Source organism: Pristis pectinata, chromosome 25 (genome assembly GCF_009764475.1).
Source record: "Pristis pectinata isolate sPriPec2 chromosome 25, sPriPec2.1.pri, whole genome shotgun sequence".
Lineage (NCBI taxonomy): Eukaryota > Metazoa > Chordata > Chondrichthyes > Rhinopristiformes > Pristidae > Pristis > Pristis pectinata.
Window position 1 is genome coordinate 4,438,931 of NC_067429.1, and position 14,551 is coordinate 4,453,481.

The 14,551-nt window shown below is 45.0% G+C and overlaps 1 protein-coding gene across 2 annotated transcripts in view; it reads left to right on the forward strand.

Annotated features, from left to right (window-relative positions):
- socs7 (suppressor of cytokine signaling 7) overlaps window positions 1-14,551 on the forward strand; it is a 65,660-nt gene that overhangs the window by 22,546 nt on the left and 28,563 nt on the right. Inside the window, exons 2-4 of one of the 2 annotated variants that reach the window (XM_052038734.1) lie at window positions 3,274-3,338; window positions 7,512-7,616; window positions 14,288-14,419. In XM_052038734.1, coding sequence (XP_051894694.1) covers window positions 3,274-3,338; window positions 7,512-7,616; window positions 14,288-14,419 — 302 coding nt within the window. The remainder of the gene's footprint in view (window positions 1-3,273; window positions 3,339-7,511; window positions 7,617-14,287; window positions 14,420-14,551) is intronic. The other variant, XM_052038735.1, reaches the window with a different exon arrangement.

The window sequence follows — 14,551 nt, forward strand, 5'->3', positions numbered from 1 at the left end:
ATAGAATTTGGAAGAAGCATATTTGCTGAAAAAGTGGTTAGAATGTGGAATTTTGTTCCTCTGGGAGAGGTTGCAGGAGATAGCATCAATGTACTTGAGAGAAAGCTGAATAAGCACCTAGGGGCGAAAGAAATGGAAAGATGTGTTACTTGGGTGGAGGAAGCTCATGCAGAACACAAATGTCATCATGGATCAACAGAGGTGAATGATCGGTGTAATCTGTGGAGCTGAACTGTTCCTGTGCAGCAAGAACCCTTGCTCTGTGGGTTCTAGGCTTCCCAGCTGGTGAGTGAGCTTGTATGAAGGTGAGAGTGTCCTTTAAGCAAAGACTGACCTCTGGCTGATGGTTCCCTTCACTCTCCTGCTGTTGGGGGCCAATTTTTGAATAAGAGTCAGCTTAACTAATAACTGCAGTGAAATTTGAAATAGAAATGGGTGCATCAAAGCAGAGATTGGGATAAATGCCGGTTTTTGGGAAGTCTTATAGGGAAAGGGGAAGAGCTAATCAGACTGGAGACGCTGTGACTGGAAGAGTTCTGTAAATGTGTGATTGCCTGACATCTGTGTCAGTAATCTGCTGTCTCGAAACGCCTTTAAAATGCAACCAGACAGCTAGCTGATTAGAATCAAGATTGATGGATATCGGAACAAGAATGGACACTGAAATACAAATACTGTGCAGGAAATTGTTTCCTATCCTGCTGGCTCCATGAGAATACTATTTGATTGGGGCTGAGCACTACATCTTACTCGGGGACTGTATTTTTGTTCTGTTATCTTCACAGCTTGGGGATATAGAGTGATCATTGCTGCTGTTTGGCCTTTGCTACCTCTGGAAGATTTAAGGGTAGTGGGATGGGTAAATGTCTTTTAACATCCCTTGTATGACTAAGCCAAGGCTTGGAATTTGAGCAGCTGTTTAGAGCTGAAAGGAGAATGCAACAACCATTGCATTTTAGTAGCATCCTTCACAGCTTTGGCATTATAAAATGCTAAACAGCTAATGAAATACTTTCTGAAGTGCTGTTAGTGATGCAGTTGGATGGATTGGGAGGAGGTGTTAAATCAGAACTGTCCACAAGTGGATGCAAACGTTGTTATGATGATTATTCCAAGGAAGAACAGAGGAACAGGTTACCCCTATTTCCCTGGCTAGTATTGTCCCCTCAGTCAGTATCCTCCCTGGGACATCTTGAGACTGGTGCAAGGTGCTATATAAATGTTTTTTTTAAAATGCAGGATGTGTGGCAGTGATCATACCCAGCAGGAATACAACAACCACGTCACCTGTTTCTCAGTAATGTTCTTTGGTGTGGGATTTTGTACTGCTAGCATGTTTCATGTGTTTCTCAATACTTCATTGGCTGTGATGTGGGTGGTGATAGGTGCCACAACAATGCCACACACTTGGATGATGTGGGGCTCTTTGTCAGGGAAGGCTGAACAGGATGGGCCTTGACCTAATCAAAGGTCTCTTAAAATGAAAGTGCTTTGGAGCATACGTGCTAGTGGATAAGAGTGACTCCAGAGGCCATTAATGTAAGAACATTGAGGTCAATGGAGAATTTGCAAGAAACCTCTACCAGTAAAATGCTGAGAAAGTAGAATTTGCTCCCTTGGGAGTAGCTGAAAGGAACAATGAAGGAGCATTTAAGGAGCAGCTGGGGAAAGACACGAGAGAGAACGTTATTGTGATGGGAGGAAATGCCAGCAATGCTTAAATCAGGGACTGCCTTTACCCTGGTGATCAGTAATACATGCACAGAAAACTCATTCAAATGGCTAAAACACAAGCAAGCACATCTGTCTTGCAGTCCCCTGAGACCCCCCCCCAGATGTTGGTTCCAGCAGGAGGGGTGGGTCCTAGATTTTGGGAAGCGGGGTAGAGGTGGGGATATGTAGACATAGGTAGGACCAAGGGGCAGGGATAAGAGGACCAGGATTCCAGCAGGAATAGGGTCCTGACAATAGTGCAAGGTCCAAAATGAACAATCTGCAGTGGTCTTGGGCTGTGTGGAACGATCGAGGGGAGACTGGAATTACTATGGCTGGGGATATTAGAGGATGTTGGGAGTGAGCGGAGAGTAGCACTAGACTAGGAACTAGATGTAGACCAGCTTGAAAATGCAACTTATGCAATGGTATGATTCCAAAATATTAAAGACTTTGGTAAGTGCTGATACAGACAAGTTGGGCAGAATGGCCTGATTCTGGGTTGTAAAGATTGTAGTTGGGGGGTGGCAGGGGGGGGGGGGGCGCGGGGTGGATGTTGGAATGTGGCCCAAGAGAAGCAGGAGGGGCACACGGGGTGAGGCTGCTGGCCGTCACATTGTAGATGCCTCCTCCCAAGCCTTGGGTCAGACACCCTTGAATGCACCACGCATGTAGTAACTCCACACACCAACACCAACCGCGCAGCCTGGTCTGTAAATTATTTATAGCCTTGCTAAGTGTTCTGAGCTAATGTTTCTTGCTGTTTCTGTACTGTGAGTCATGCAGCCTGCACATGCCTCACTGTCAGGGGGGCTGTTCATCACAGCACTTCAGACTCTGGACCGGGCAGAGCATTTCTAGGTGAGCTATTTATAAACTTAATTTTAATAGCTGTGCTTTGAGTAGTAAACCAGTTAATTCTTTAAATGTAGGCTAGCTGATGGATGTGGGCACATTTCCTATTTAACTGATAATTGCAAAAGGCCCATCTGCTGTAAACGATAAACCAAGTGACTTATGCAGGTTTTGATTCTGGTAACTGCCCATCTTTCTTGAAGTTGATGGGCATGTTGCCAGCATTTGTTTAGCACCCAAGACGTTCCCTGTGGTTTTCTGTGTCTCCAACCTGTCCCAGGGAGCATTCTGTGGCTCTGACCCATTTCCCCACGTGGTAGGGGGAAGTCATTCTGTCTGTTCTGTCCTTGCTCACTGTTCAAGAGTGTCCTGTGCTCCCTGCTCATTCCCTGCAGTCATTTTTGGAAGACCATCCCCATCCGTTCCTCCCACTGTGGGGGAAAGTGACAGGAGGGTGCAGAATGGTCCTCGTGCTGAAGGTAGAATGTGTAGCTAAGTGGGCTGGAGATCCAGAGTCTGCTTCTAGGACCTCAGAGCATGAAGACTTGCCACCACTGAGAGGAGGCAAGAGAGTGAGTATGGATTCAGCAATCACAGGCAGGCTCCTGTGTTGGGGAGTTAAAGGTTTACTGACTTCAGGTATTAACTAGCTGCGTGTGTCTATGGGATGTTCCCCTCCCTGATGTTTCTTCTGTTCCTTTGCAGCAAACCCAGACTGACTCGGACACAAAGTGCCTTCACTCCGGTGTCTTTAGCGCCACCTTTCACAGGTAAGAAGTTCTCAAAAGCAAAATCCTCCAAATGTCGGAAAGTATAAATTCTGGCAATAGCTGGCAGGTCAGGCAGCATGTGTGAGTGTAGAATGTAGAACAGTATGGCTTAGGAACAGGCCCTTCAGCTCATGATGTCTGTGCCAACCATGATGCCAAACTTAACTGAACCTATCTGCTTGCATGTGATCCATTCCCTGCATGTTCATGCGCCTGTCTAAATATCTCTTAAACCCCACTGAGTCTGCTTCCCACCACTGCGGCAGTGTGTTCCAGGCATCTACCACTCTGTTTATTTAAAAAAAACACATCTGCTTTAAATTCCCCCTCTCACCTTAAAGCTATGTCTTCTAGTACTTGTGTGGAGAGAGAAACTGTTAATGTTTTAGGATGATGACCTTTTAAAACTCTGAACAATCACTGACATGAAGGATTAACTGTTTCTCTCTCTGTGGATGTTGTCTGATCTACTGAGTGTTTCCAGCACTTTCTCCTTTTTGTTTTATATTGCGGAGCTTTCAAACTCTGGTCACTTGTCTTGCATCACATCCACGGCCATTGCTTCCTTCTCCACTTCTGTGTCCTCTTCCTCCACCTTGTTTGTTCTCTCCTGCTTTCTTTCCCTCCACTCCTGTCACCAATTAAACAGACACTGTTCCTACATTGATCTGACACAGTGTAATGTCCTGTCCTGAAGTCCATTGACTTCTAACTCCTGTTGTTCAAAGTGTGACTTGCTGTTTTTAAAACTTGCTTCGCTTCTTTCCAAAAAGAAGTTTTCCCATGCTTATGCCATTCTTGGCCTCTGAGTGAATCACTTTGCCCAACCTGGGCAGGGCAGGAGCACACTCTATCTAAAGGTTGCACGGGGCTGTTTATTGAAGGAGTACATATCCCATAAGGATGGAGCTTTGTGAGAAGGAACCGTTGACCTATTGAAGGAGTTGGAGAATGTGCCGCATTTTAAGATGTATGGAGAAAAGAGCCTTCCCTTTCCTTTTTGTGATCTCAAAATTCTTTATACCTCAACAGCATTTAATTGGCTGTAGTCACTGTTATGTTGGAAACAAGATGACTAGTTGTGTGCACAGCAGGGTCCCACAAATTGTAATACAATGATGTGCAGTGATGTGATGTGGTGTTATCTGAGGAATAAACATTGTCAGAGAGAACTCCCCAGCTCTAGTTAAATCATAGTTTTTAAATCTCCATGTATTGTCTTATCCAGATTTGGTACTGCATTGGCATTTTGATCTGTTTTGTGCTTAAAATCTTGGGCTAGAACCCACAATCTTTTGGCTTCTAGGACTTATCAGACTAGACTGACCAAGGGAATGTTGGAAAGTGACTCCCGGCCTATCACTATATTATTGCTGTTGTTCTGGAATTTTTAAAAGGAATGTGGCATTGGCTATTTTCTAAGTTGGTATTTAAAATGCTGGGTTAATAATGAGATGGTACCAGATTGTAATGAAGCAAAAGGATTGTGGAAGAAGGAAGAGGAGCCAGAACACTTGTCACGTGCAATGATCATGTGAGTGGAAAATTGTAGGATTGTTTTAGAAGATTCGGGTGTTTAATCTGCTGACTCTTCCCCGTTACTGGTTCTGCAGTGGAATCATCACGGATAGATGAGCAAATCCCAGGGTTGCTGTCTTTGAATTATTTCACTGTTGCTTTGGGGATGAGGGATGCTTTGGATCCCCAGAAATGGGGGAAGACTTTTGTTCAAAAACCCTTAACTCAAACCAATTAAGTTCTGTCTCTCTATTATTTACTCCTTTGCCTCTCCCAAAGATCCAACTAATTGCCTCCTCCATTTGTTTTTCCCTGACAACTTCATTATTGTCTTGGTCTCACTCCAGGTTCTTTACTTATAAGGTACTACTAGTATCTGTGAGCTGTTTTCTGTGACCTCTGTACCTGTTACACTTGATTCCAATGTTTTCCTGGTGGACCTCATTCCACCCTCCGTTAACTTAAGATATTCAAAACTAGTCACTGGCCTAAGCTCATTCCGGCCTCTCAGGGCTGCACTGCCATTCAACAGGATCATTGATCTTTTACCTCAGCCTCACTTTCCTGCTCTAACCCATTGATTCCCTTAATATCTAAAAATGATCTCTTCGAAATCATGAATATACTTTGAGTCTCTGCTGCCCCCTGGAATAGAAAATTCCAAAGATTCATTTCCCTGTGGTTGAAGAAATTTCTTCTCATCTCTATCCTAAAAGATTGTCCCCTATTTTGAGATTGTGATTCTGGACCTAGATTGCCCCAGCCAGGGGAATCATCAACCCTGAATCCACTCTATCAACACCTGTAGGAATTGTTTCAATGAGATCACCACTCATTCTTCCAAACTCGTGTGTGGTGTGGGTCCACTCAGATTTACCTACCCTTGTAGGCATTTCCCCCATCCCAGGACTCTTTGTTGTACTCCTTATTGCAAGCATAAACTTCCTTGGGTAGGGAGATCAGTTCTGTACACGCCATTCTAAGTATGGTCTTGCCAGAGCTCCATGTAATTTTAAATAAGATGTCTTTGCACACACTCAAATTTTCTTGCAATAACATCCAAAATACCTTGCCTTCCTAATTGCTGCTGTACCCCATATATTAACTTCCAGTGATTCACGTACGAGGAACCCAACTCCACCTGAATGCCCACAGCTTCCATTCTCATTTAAAAAAACTTCCTGCCTTTTCTATTTTTATTGTTATTTGTTGACTGAGTATTTGTTCTATCTGCTGTATATTCACCCATTCTTTTATCATGTCTGTCTCCCCTGAAGGCTCTCTGTGCTCTCCTCACTGCTTTATATCCTCAACAAACTTAGATATATTGCACACGATCCCCTCGTCCATCTCCTTGATAGTGAACAACTGGGCCCCAGCAACGATGCCTGTGGTACTCCCATGGTCAACCCTTCCAACCTGAAAATGACCTGTTTAGTTCAAATCTGTTAACAAATCCTCCATCCACGACAGTATGATGTCCCCAATATCAGTCTTGTTTATCAAAGGCCTTCAGAATGTCCACCCGTGTCTATTTTGCTAGCTGCAGCCTCAAAAAAAAAAATTTCCAACATCTGTCAAGCCTGATTTCCCTCTTGTTCTGCCCAGTCCTATTACTATTTTCTAAGTTCCCTGTTACCACTTCCTTAATAGTTTCTAGCATTTTCCTTACCACTGATGTGAGGCTAACTGGTCTGTAGTTATGTTTATTCTCTCCCTCTTTTTTTTGTTAAACAGCAGGGTTACATTTGTGACCTTCCAATCTGTGGGGACAATTCTCAAATCTATGAAATTATGCAAGATAACCTGAGGTTCCACCTCTCCTTGCCCACTTGCTTCAGAACCTCATTCCCTCTAGACCTGTAGTTCTCCATTATTTCTGGGTGTTTTTTTTTCATTGTCATCTTGTTCTGTGATGAACCATTGTGACTCCAATGGGTGCTCTGGAGATAATTAGAGAGATGAGCAATTTAGAGGTTGTACCCAGCAAGCCAGTGGGAGTTTTGTTTAAAAAATCAATAGGCCTCTTCAAACTTGAGTCCTTCCATATTCTTAGACAATGAGGCAGGTTTGTGCTTGTCTGTCATATTAACTCTGTCTGGGCAGAGTATTTATAACCACAGGGACGTGGATGGTAATTATCACATCATAAAAGACAAAAACAGGGCACTTGGTCTGTCACTAGTGTCAGTCCTTTGAAAGAACTCTGTCTAGTTTTGCACCCCTACTTTTACCCACATAGCTCTGCAAATTTTTCCACTGAGTTCAGCATACTGTCGATGCTGATGGAGAAATCCACGCAATCAGTATTTCCACTTCCCATTGGCAAGTTGCCTTTGAATCAGTTTCTAGTGCACTTGCAGGCACCATGCCCCATTTAACAAAGATCCTGTTCTTTTATCTTCTCTCCTTCTCTGAGTTCTTTTGCCAAAATGTCTTGAGTCTCAGTCCTTTTGTTATTTAGTGAAGGGAGGAAGGGAAAGTGGGGGCGATCTTTAACTCTTCAAAGATGGAATTTGCAGATGCTGGGGGTGCTAGTATTTTAGTGGGACACAACAGATTGTGGGGGTGAGGGAGAAACTGATTCTCATGGGGATGGGGGAATAAAAGGGTTAATTCTCTTCACTGATCTTCACTTCCATCTGTAACCAACAGGAGAAACTGTGTCACTGGTCGACCTGGATATTTCTCGTCGTGGACCACCATCTCCTCATCCTCCGACACCACCACCCCCCCCTCGCAGAAGTCTCAGTCTTCTAGGTACAGTATGTAGATGTCTGTGTCACAATAGCAACTAGTAGCTGTACGTGGGAATTACATTGTTACAGGCAGCTGTTTACATCCGGAATCCCCAATGTAAATGTTAGAATTGATCGCAGATTTTTGGATTGAAACTTTTGACGTGTAACCAACTATTGTGACAGCAGATACTCAGACGTATGTATACAGAACTTGTAAATGTATTTGCATACTTGGTTAGGCAATCTTACCAAACTAAACCCAGTGAATATTCTGGAGACCCAAGAGACTGCAGATGCTGGGAATCTGGAGCAACAAACAAGATGTTGGAGGAACTCAGCGGTCGAACAGCATCTGTGGGGCGAAATGGACAGTTGATGTTTTGAGTTGAGAAATGTTGGCTGTCCATTTCCTTCCACAGATGTTGCCTGACCTGCTGAGTTCCTCCAGCATCTTGTTTGTTGCTCCAGTGTATATTCTGCCTTCCAAGGGTTGCCATTCCCCAGTGTCCTGGTTTGACTGTAGCACTGTTGTAAATCTGTGGTTGTGGTTCTGAAGGAACTTGCATTTCTAAAGAACCTTGCACAATCTCAGGATGACTCTGAGAAATTTACAATCAATCAAGTACTGAAGTTTAGTTATTGATGGCAGGAAAGGAAGCAAGAAAGGAAGCAGAAAATGTGTGCACAGCAAGACCACACAACAGCAGTTTTGCAATGACTACATCAGTTTCATTATATTGATTGTAGTATGAATGTCATCCCAGACACCAGGGAGAGCTTCCCTGTTCGTCAGAATTGTGCCACAGTATCTGTTGCATCCACCTAAGTGGACAGACAGGCCTTGGTTTTATTCAGGACAGTGCATATCTGACAAAGTAGTACCACATCGGTTCTGCATTGAAGTGCCAGCCTTAGTATTGCGTTGATTCTCTGGTGAGAGTGCTACAACAGTGACAGCTGATGTCCTGTTCTACATACTGCTGTGAGGTCTACCCAGATACCAGCTGAGTTGCCACCACTTTTTTTTGGAGAGCTTGGTGTATTTGTAGTGAAACAGTTTCTATTCTGATGATTCTACTGGGAATGAGGAAAGTCTGTTGTCAGTCGTGTGTATCACTGGTGTGTGCTCCTACTGTGTGACCATGTAGTGTTTTACACCAGCATGCATGTAGAGGGTCCATAAGTATGACTGAGGGACATGCCAATTCTTAACTCCTGTGGTCACATTGTGACAATTATCTGTCAACATCTATCGAGTTTCGTTTGGGAACCAGGTGGTTTATTTGAGGTAGGGTCCATCTGTTGCATATGCCGTGTTTTCCAACACTTGTACCTCCGTCCCATATTGCACCAACTAACACCAGACGAGCAGCCTCCACCTGTGCTCCAGGAATGGCACAAAGAGTCCAGGTGCTGTGAGGTTGAGATCACTGCCTTTCAGGGGTGTGAATCTGGTGTTTGTCCCACCCCAGCCACTTCTGTACATCCTCCTCCACTGGAGGCCCTGCCTTCAGCAGTTTGGGCTCTGAACTCTAGTTCTGTAAACCTTTCTGCCCCCTCCTCCTCTTCCATTGACGCTACAGCTCTGACCAAGCTTTCGGTCACCTGTCCTACGGTTGGCTTATGTAGGTCAGTGAATGTGCTGCTGTGGAATCTGTCAGGCTATCCATGGTTTTGGTGAATTGAGAATATATTAATGATCTGGTTGACCATGGAGACCTGAGAGTGCAGGTGCGGGAATCTGGAGCAACGATCCGCTGGAGGAACTCAGCGGGTCGATCAGCATCAGTGGGAGGGAAAGGAATTGTCACCATTTTGGGTTGAAATCCTACATCTAGTCCTGATGAAGGTTTCAACCCAAAATGTCACTTGTTCCTTTCCCTCCCACAGCTGCTGCCCAACCCACTGAGGTCTCCCAGCAGATTGATGCAGTACTCTCCACTTGCCTGGTTGGGTGCTGCTCCAATGATTCTCAAAGCCTGATGCCATCCTGGGTGCAGCAGCTGACCCGTGAGTAGACATGTGCTCCTTCCAACTCTAGCAGCACCTCCCAACATTCTCTCTCTTCTCCCATCAGGCAGAAGATGCAAAAGCCCGAAAGCATGTACCACCAGGATCAAGGACAGCTTCTATCCCGCTGTTGTAAAACTATTGAACAGTTCCCTAGTAGATGGACTCTTGACCTCACAATCTACCTCATGATGGGCTTGTGCCTTATTGTCTGCCTGCACTGCACTTTCTCTGTAACTGTAACACTTTATTCTGCATTCTGTTATTGTTTTACCTTGTACTGCCTCAATGCACTGTGTAATGAATTGATCTGTATGAACAGTATGCAAGGCAAGTTTTTCACTGTACCTCGGTACATGTGACAATGATAAACCAAAAAATCCTCCCCCATTGTTGGGGGGGGGGGGGGTGGTCAAGTGCAGCAGATGGTCTACACGGCAACAGCACCACCCCATGAATCACGGTTTGCTGACTAGTTCCATCCCTGGGCCCGTATCCTGGAACTCATGACCCAACACCACTGGGAGTTTCTTCACCGGAGGTACTGCAGCAGTTTGGGGGCACAGCTCTGCATCACTAACCCCCAGGGCAGTTGTAGGAAGGTGGATACAGCCAGGGATAAGAATGACTGTATCAAAATGTTTCCCCCACCACAGCTTCCATCCCACTGTTCTAAGACTTTTGGACAGACCTCTTGTATGTTAAAGATGACCTCTAATTGGTATTGGTTTATTATTGACCTTGTCTTGCATACTGTTCGTACAGATCAATTCATTACACAGTGCATTGAGGCAGTACAGGGTAAGAACAATAACAGAATACAGAGTAAAGTGTCACAGCTACAAGGAAGTGCATTTCAGGTAGACAATAAGGTACAAGGTCATAAGGTATATTGTGAGGTCAAGAGTCCATCTCATCATATAAGGGAACTGTTCAATAGTCTTATCGTCGTGGGATAGAAGCTGTCCTTGAGCCTGGTGGTACGTGCCCTCAGGCTCCTGTATCTTCTACCTGATGGGAGAGGGGAGAAGAGAGAGTGACCCAGGTGGGTGGGGTCTTTGATTATGCTGGCTGCTTCACCAAGGCAGCAAGAGGTACAAACATCTGCATTGCACTTTCTTTGTAACTGTAACATTATGTTCTGCCTTCTGTCCTTGATTTTGCCTTGTACGACCTTAAAGTACTTGTGTTTTGAAATGATCTGTATGGATGGCTTGCAAAACTAAACTTTTCACTTCACCTTGGTACATGTGACAATAATAAACCAATATGGATACCAATCCAGCTGCAGCATGTGCTTCAATGTTGGTTTTTGCATCATTTGGGGGAGCCTGTAGATCTTAATCTTGTTGCCCTGGAGTTACCTGGAGAGGGGTGGAGCAAGACCATAAGTTATCGGAGCAGAATTAGGCCATTCAACCCATCAAGTCTACTCTGCCATTCGATCATGGCTGATTTTATTTTTCCTTCTCAACCCCATTTTCCTACCTTCTCCCTGTATCCTTTGATGCCCTTACCAATCAAGAACCTATCAACCTCTGCTTTAAATATACCCAATGACTTGACCTCCACAGCTGCCTGTGGCAATGAATTCCACTGATTCTCCACACTCTGCTTGAAGAAATTCCTCCTCATCTTTGTTCTAAAGGGACATCCTTCTATTCTGAGGCTGTGCCCTCTGGTCCTGGACTCTCCCACTACTGGAAACATCCTCTCCACGTCCATTCTATCCAGGCATTTCAAGGAGATCCCCCCCCCCCCCCCCATCCTTCTAAACTCCAGCGAGTACAGGTCCAGGGCCACCAAATGCTCCTCGTGTGTTAACCCTTTCATTCCCAGGATCATTCTTGTAAATCTCCTCTGGACCCTCTCCAACCCATCCTTCCTTCGGTATGGGGCCCAAAACTGCTCTCAATACTCCAAGTGTGGTCTGACCATTGCCTTGTAAAGCCTCAGCATTACATCCTTGCAGCACCTCTCCTTGGAGCAGTTGATGGCTAGGAGCCATACAGCACGGAAACAGGCCCTTTGGCCTAACTCATCCATGCTGACCAAGTTGCTCATCTTAGCAAGTTCCATTTGCCTGCACCTGACACGTTCCCTCCAACCGTTCCTATCCCGGTACCCGTCTAAGTGTCTGTTTAAGAGACATTTCTAGCATCTAAAAAAGTCTTTTTGAGACACTTAAGTTGCAGTATTTAATTAGATATTTTGAACACCATTTTTCAGCACTATTTTTACTGGAAGATTGTGTTTTCTGTCCTAGAAACAATATAAATGTTAGAAGTGAAATTTTATTGTTAAATCTCATTCCCTTTTGGGATACAAGGATCAGAAGCGAGGGAAATCTGAGAATTATATTGTCACAGCAGAAGCTGCTGGAGAATGGGTTCAGTGGGCTGGGTCTCCCTCTTGGGGATCTAGTTCAGTTTAACCTGTCTGCCTCTTGCTTGCTGTGTCCCTCCTTTTCCCTCTCCAACAGTGTATCCAGTGTAGTAGTTGAACCGGAAGGTAGAGGTTGAGGGTTGTGAGGAATGGCAGGTACCATTTCATTGCATGAAGAATGCAGGGGCATGAGGTTGGCTCCTGGCCTGACCAAGGCCAATTCAGCACCAGCCTGTCGGACAAAAACACTGCAGATGCTAGAAATTTGAAATAAAAACAAAATGCTGAAAGCACTCACTCATCAGAACCTGATGAAGGACCTTTTAACCTGAAATGTTAACTATTTCTCTTTCAGCAGATGCTGACTGACCTGTTGTGTGTTTCCTGCACTTTGTTTTTATTCCAGTCTGACTCTCTTCTCTCTTCATGCCTTCTCCTGCTGCTCTCTGCTTACACATTATGGCACGACCCAAATGGTTCATGGGAAAACACACCCAGCCTGACGCAGTTTAGCCCCGTTGGGCTCGGGTTGCGTAACTAGGATCCGGGGAAATCAAAGGCTGTTGAGCTGGGAACCCTGGATTTGTCTGGGAATTTGCTGTGTTTTCTGTATTAGAATAGTGACTGCACTTCAAGAGTTACATCATTGATTTGAGAAATCCTGACATTATTGGTACTGGTTTATTATTGTCATTTGTACTGAGGTACAGTGGAAAAACTTGTCTTACAAACCGATCGCACAGATCAATTCATTACAAAGTACAGTTACATTGAGTTAGTACAGAGTGCATTGATGTAGTACAGGTAAAAACAATAACAGTACAGAGTAAAGTGTCACAGCTACAGAGAAAGTGCAGTGTAATAAGCTGTAAGGTCACAACAAGGTAGATTGAGGTCAGCGTCCATCTCATCGTATAAGGGAACTGTTCAATAGTCTTATCACAGTGGGGTAGAAGCTGTCCTTAAGCCTGGTGGTATGTGCCCTCAGGCTCCTGTATGTTCTACCCGATGGAAGAGGAGAGAAGAGAGAATGACCCGGGTGGGTGGGGTCTTTGATTATGCTGGCTGCTTCACCAAGACAACGAGAAGTAAAGACAGAGTCCAAGGAGGAGAGGCTGGTATCTGTGACGCGCTGGGCTGTGTCCACAACTCTAGTTTCTTGAGGTCCTGGGCAAAGTAGTTGCTGTACCAAGCCGTGATGCATCCAGATAGGATGCTTTCTATGGTGCATCGATAAAAGTTGGTGAGCATCAAAGGGGACAAACCGAATTTCTTTCGCCTCCTGAGGAAGTCAAGGTGCTGGGGAGCTTTCTGGGCTGTGGCATCTACGTGATTTGACCAGGGCAGGCTCTTGGTGATGTTCACTCCCAGGAACTTGAAGCTCTCGACCTCAGCACATAATAAACCAATACCAATTATTGAAAAGTTGGTCTTTTACCAAGAGTTCGTTGCAACTGATGGACACCCTTGTGTGAATAAAAATATTGATGTTGGATCTAAATAACATGGGGGTAACTTTGACCAGACAATCATGTGAAGCAGGTAATTTTGGCGCTGCCTTCCCTGCCTCTTTACCGCAGCCCCATTAGACATCCCTTCCATTTGTTATCCTAAATCCACCCAGGCTGAGTTTGAAGTTGCGACCCAGATTCATCAGTGCACGAGCACTTGTACTCCAGCATTCTCTACTTTTGAGCAGCCTATAGCAGGAGAAGCAGCAAAGGGGGAATTCACCTCATTTTAAAAATAAATGCTCTGCTCTCTGAATGATTGGTTGATGTAGTTTGCCCTGCTGTTCTCTCCTGTTGAAACATCCTGCAGGTATCAACAGCAAGCATTTGTGGAGCCACATTATTGTTTTCAGTCCCAATATGTCTGTCCAGTGCAAGGTGTCCAAAGACTGCTCTCCAGGCATGACTTTGACATTTGTAGTGAGTAACCTGCACTCCCCAGTGTCCATTTTTTTAACCACTATTGCAGGGGAGTTTCAGTACTCCTGAGGGAGGGGTGATGTGGTTGGGGCTTGGCTAGGGGTGTTTGTAACATCTCATAGATCTCATCGGAAGAGGGGAAGTTTAACCCAGGCACAGTAAGAAATGGGTTATCTGACACTTGCTGGATTTGACTGCAGTCATTCCATTATGCCAGTTAACCAGATGCTGGCATTACTGAGGTGCCAGGTTAACAAGCTTCCACTACTGTGACTGGGAGCCCTGCTGCTGGGGATTGGTTCCTGCCCAGTCCTCACCCAGGAGTCGTCATTCTAATCCTAAGCCTCCTTGTGTTGTTTTTCAGATGATATTGGTGGGCCTCAGCCTCCGTCTTACCCAGTCAGCCCGGCCGCTGCCAGCTTACAGTCGCTACCTTTGCCACCTCCACCTCCACCTCCACCTCACACCTCCATCCAGCTCAGTCTCAGCTTGAGCGGTAAGAACCTGCCCTCACCTTCTGAGAAAACTGTTTAGTAAAGGATTACAAGCTGGCATTATTTCTGACCTGTAATATTTGGCATCAAGATCCTTCAGGCAAATAACTTGTTCTACCAACACTGACTTTGAT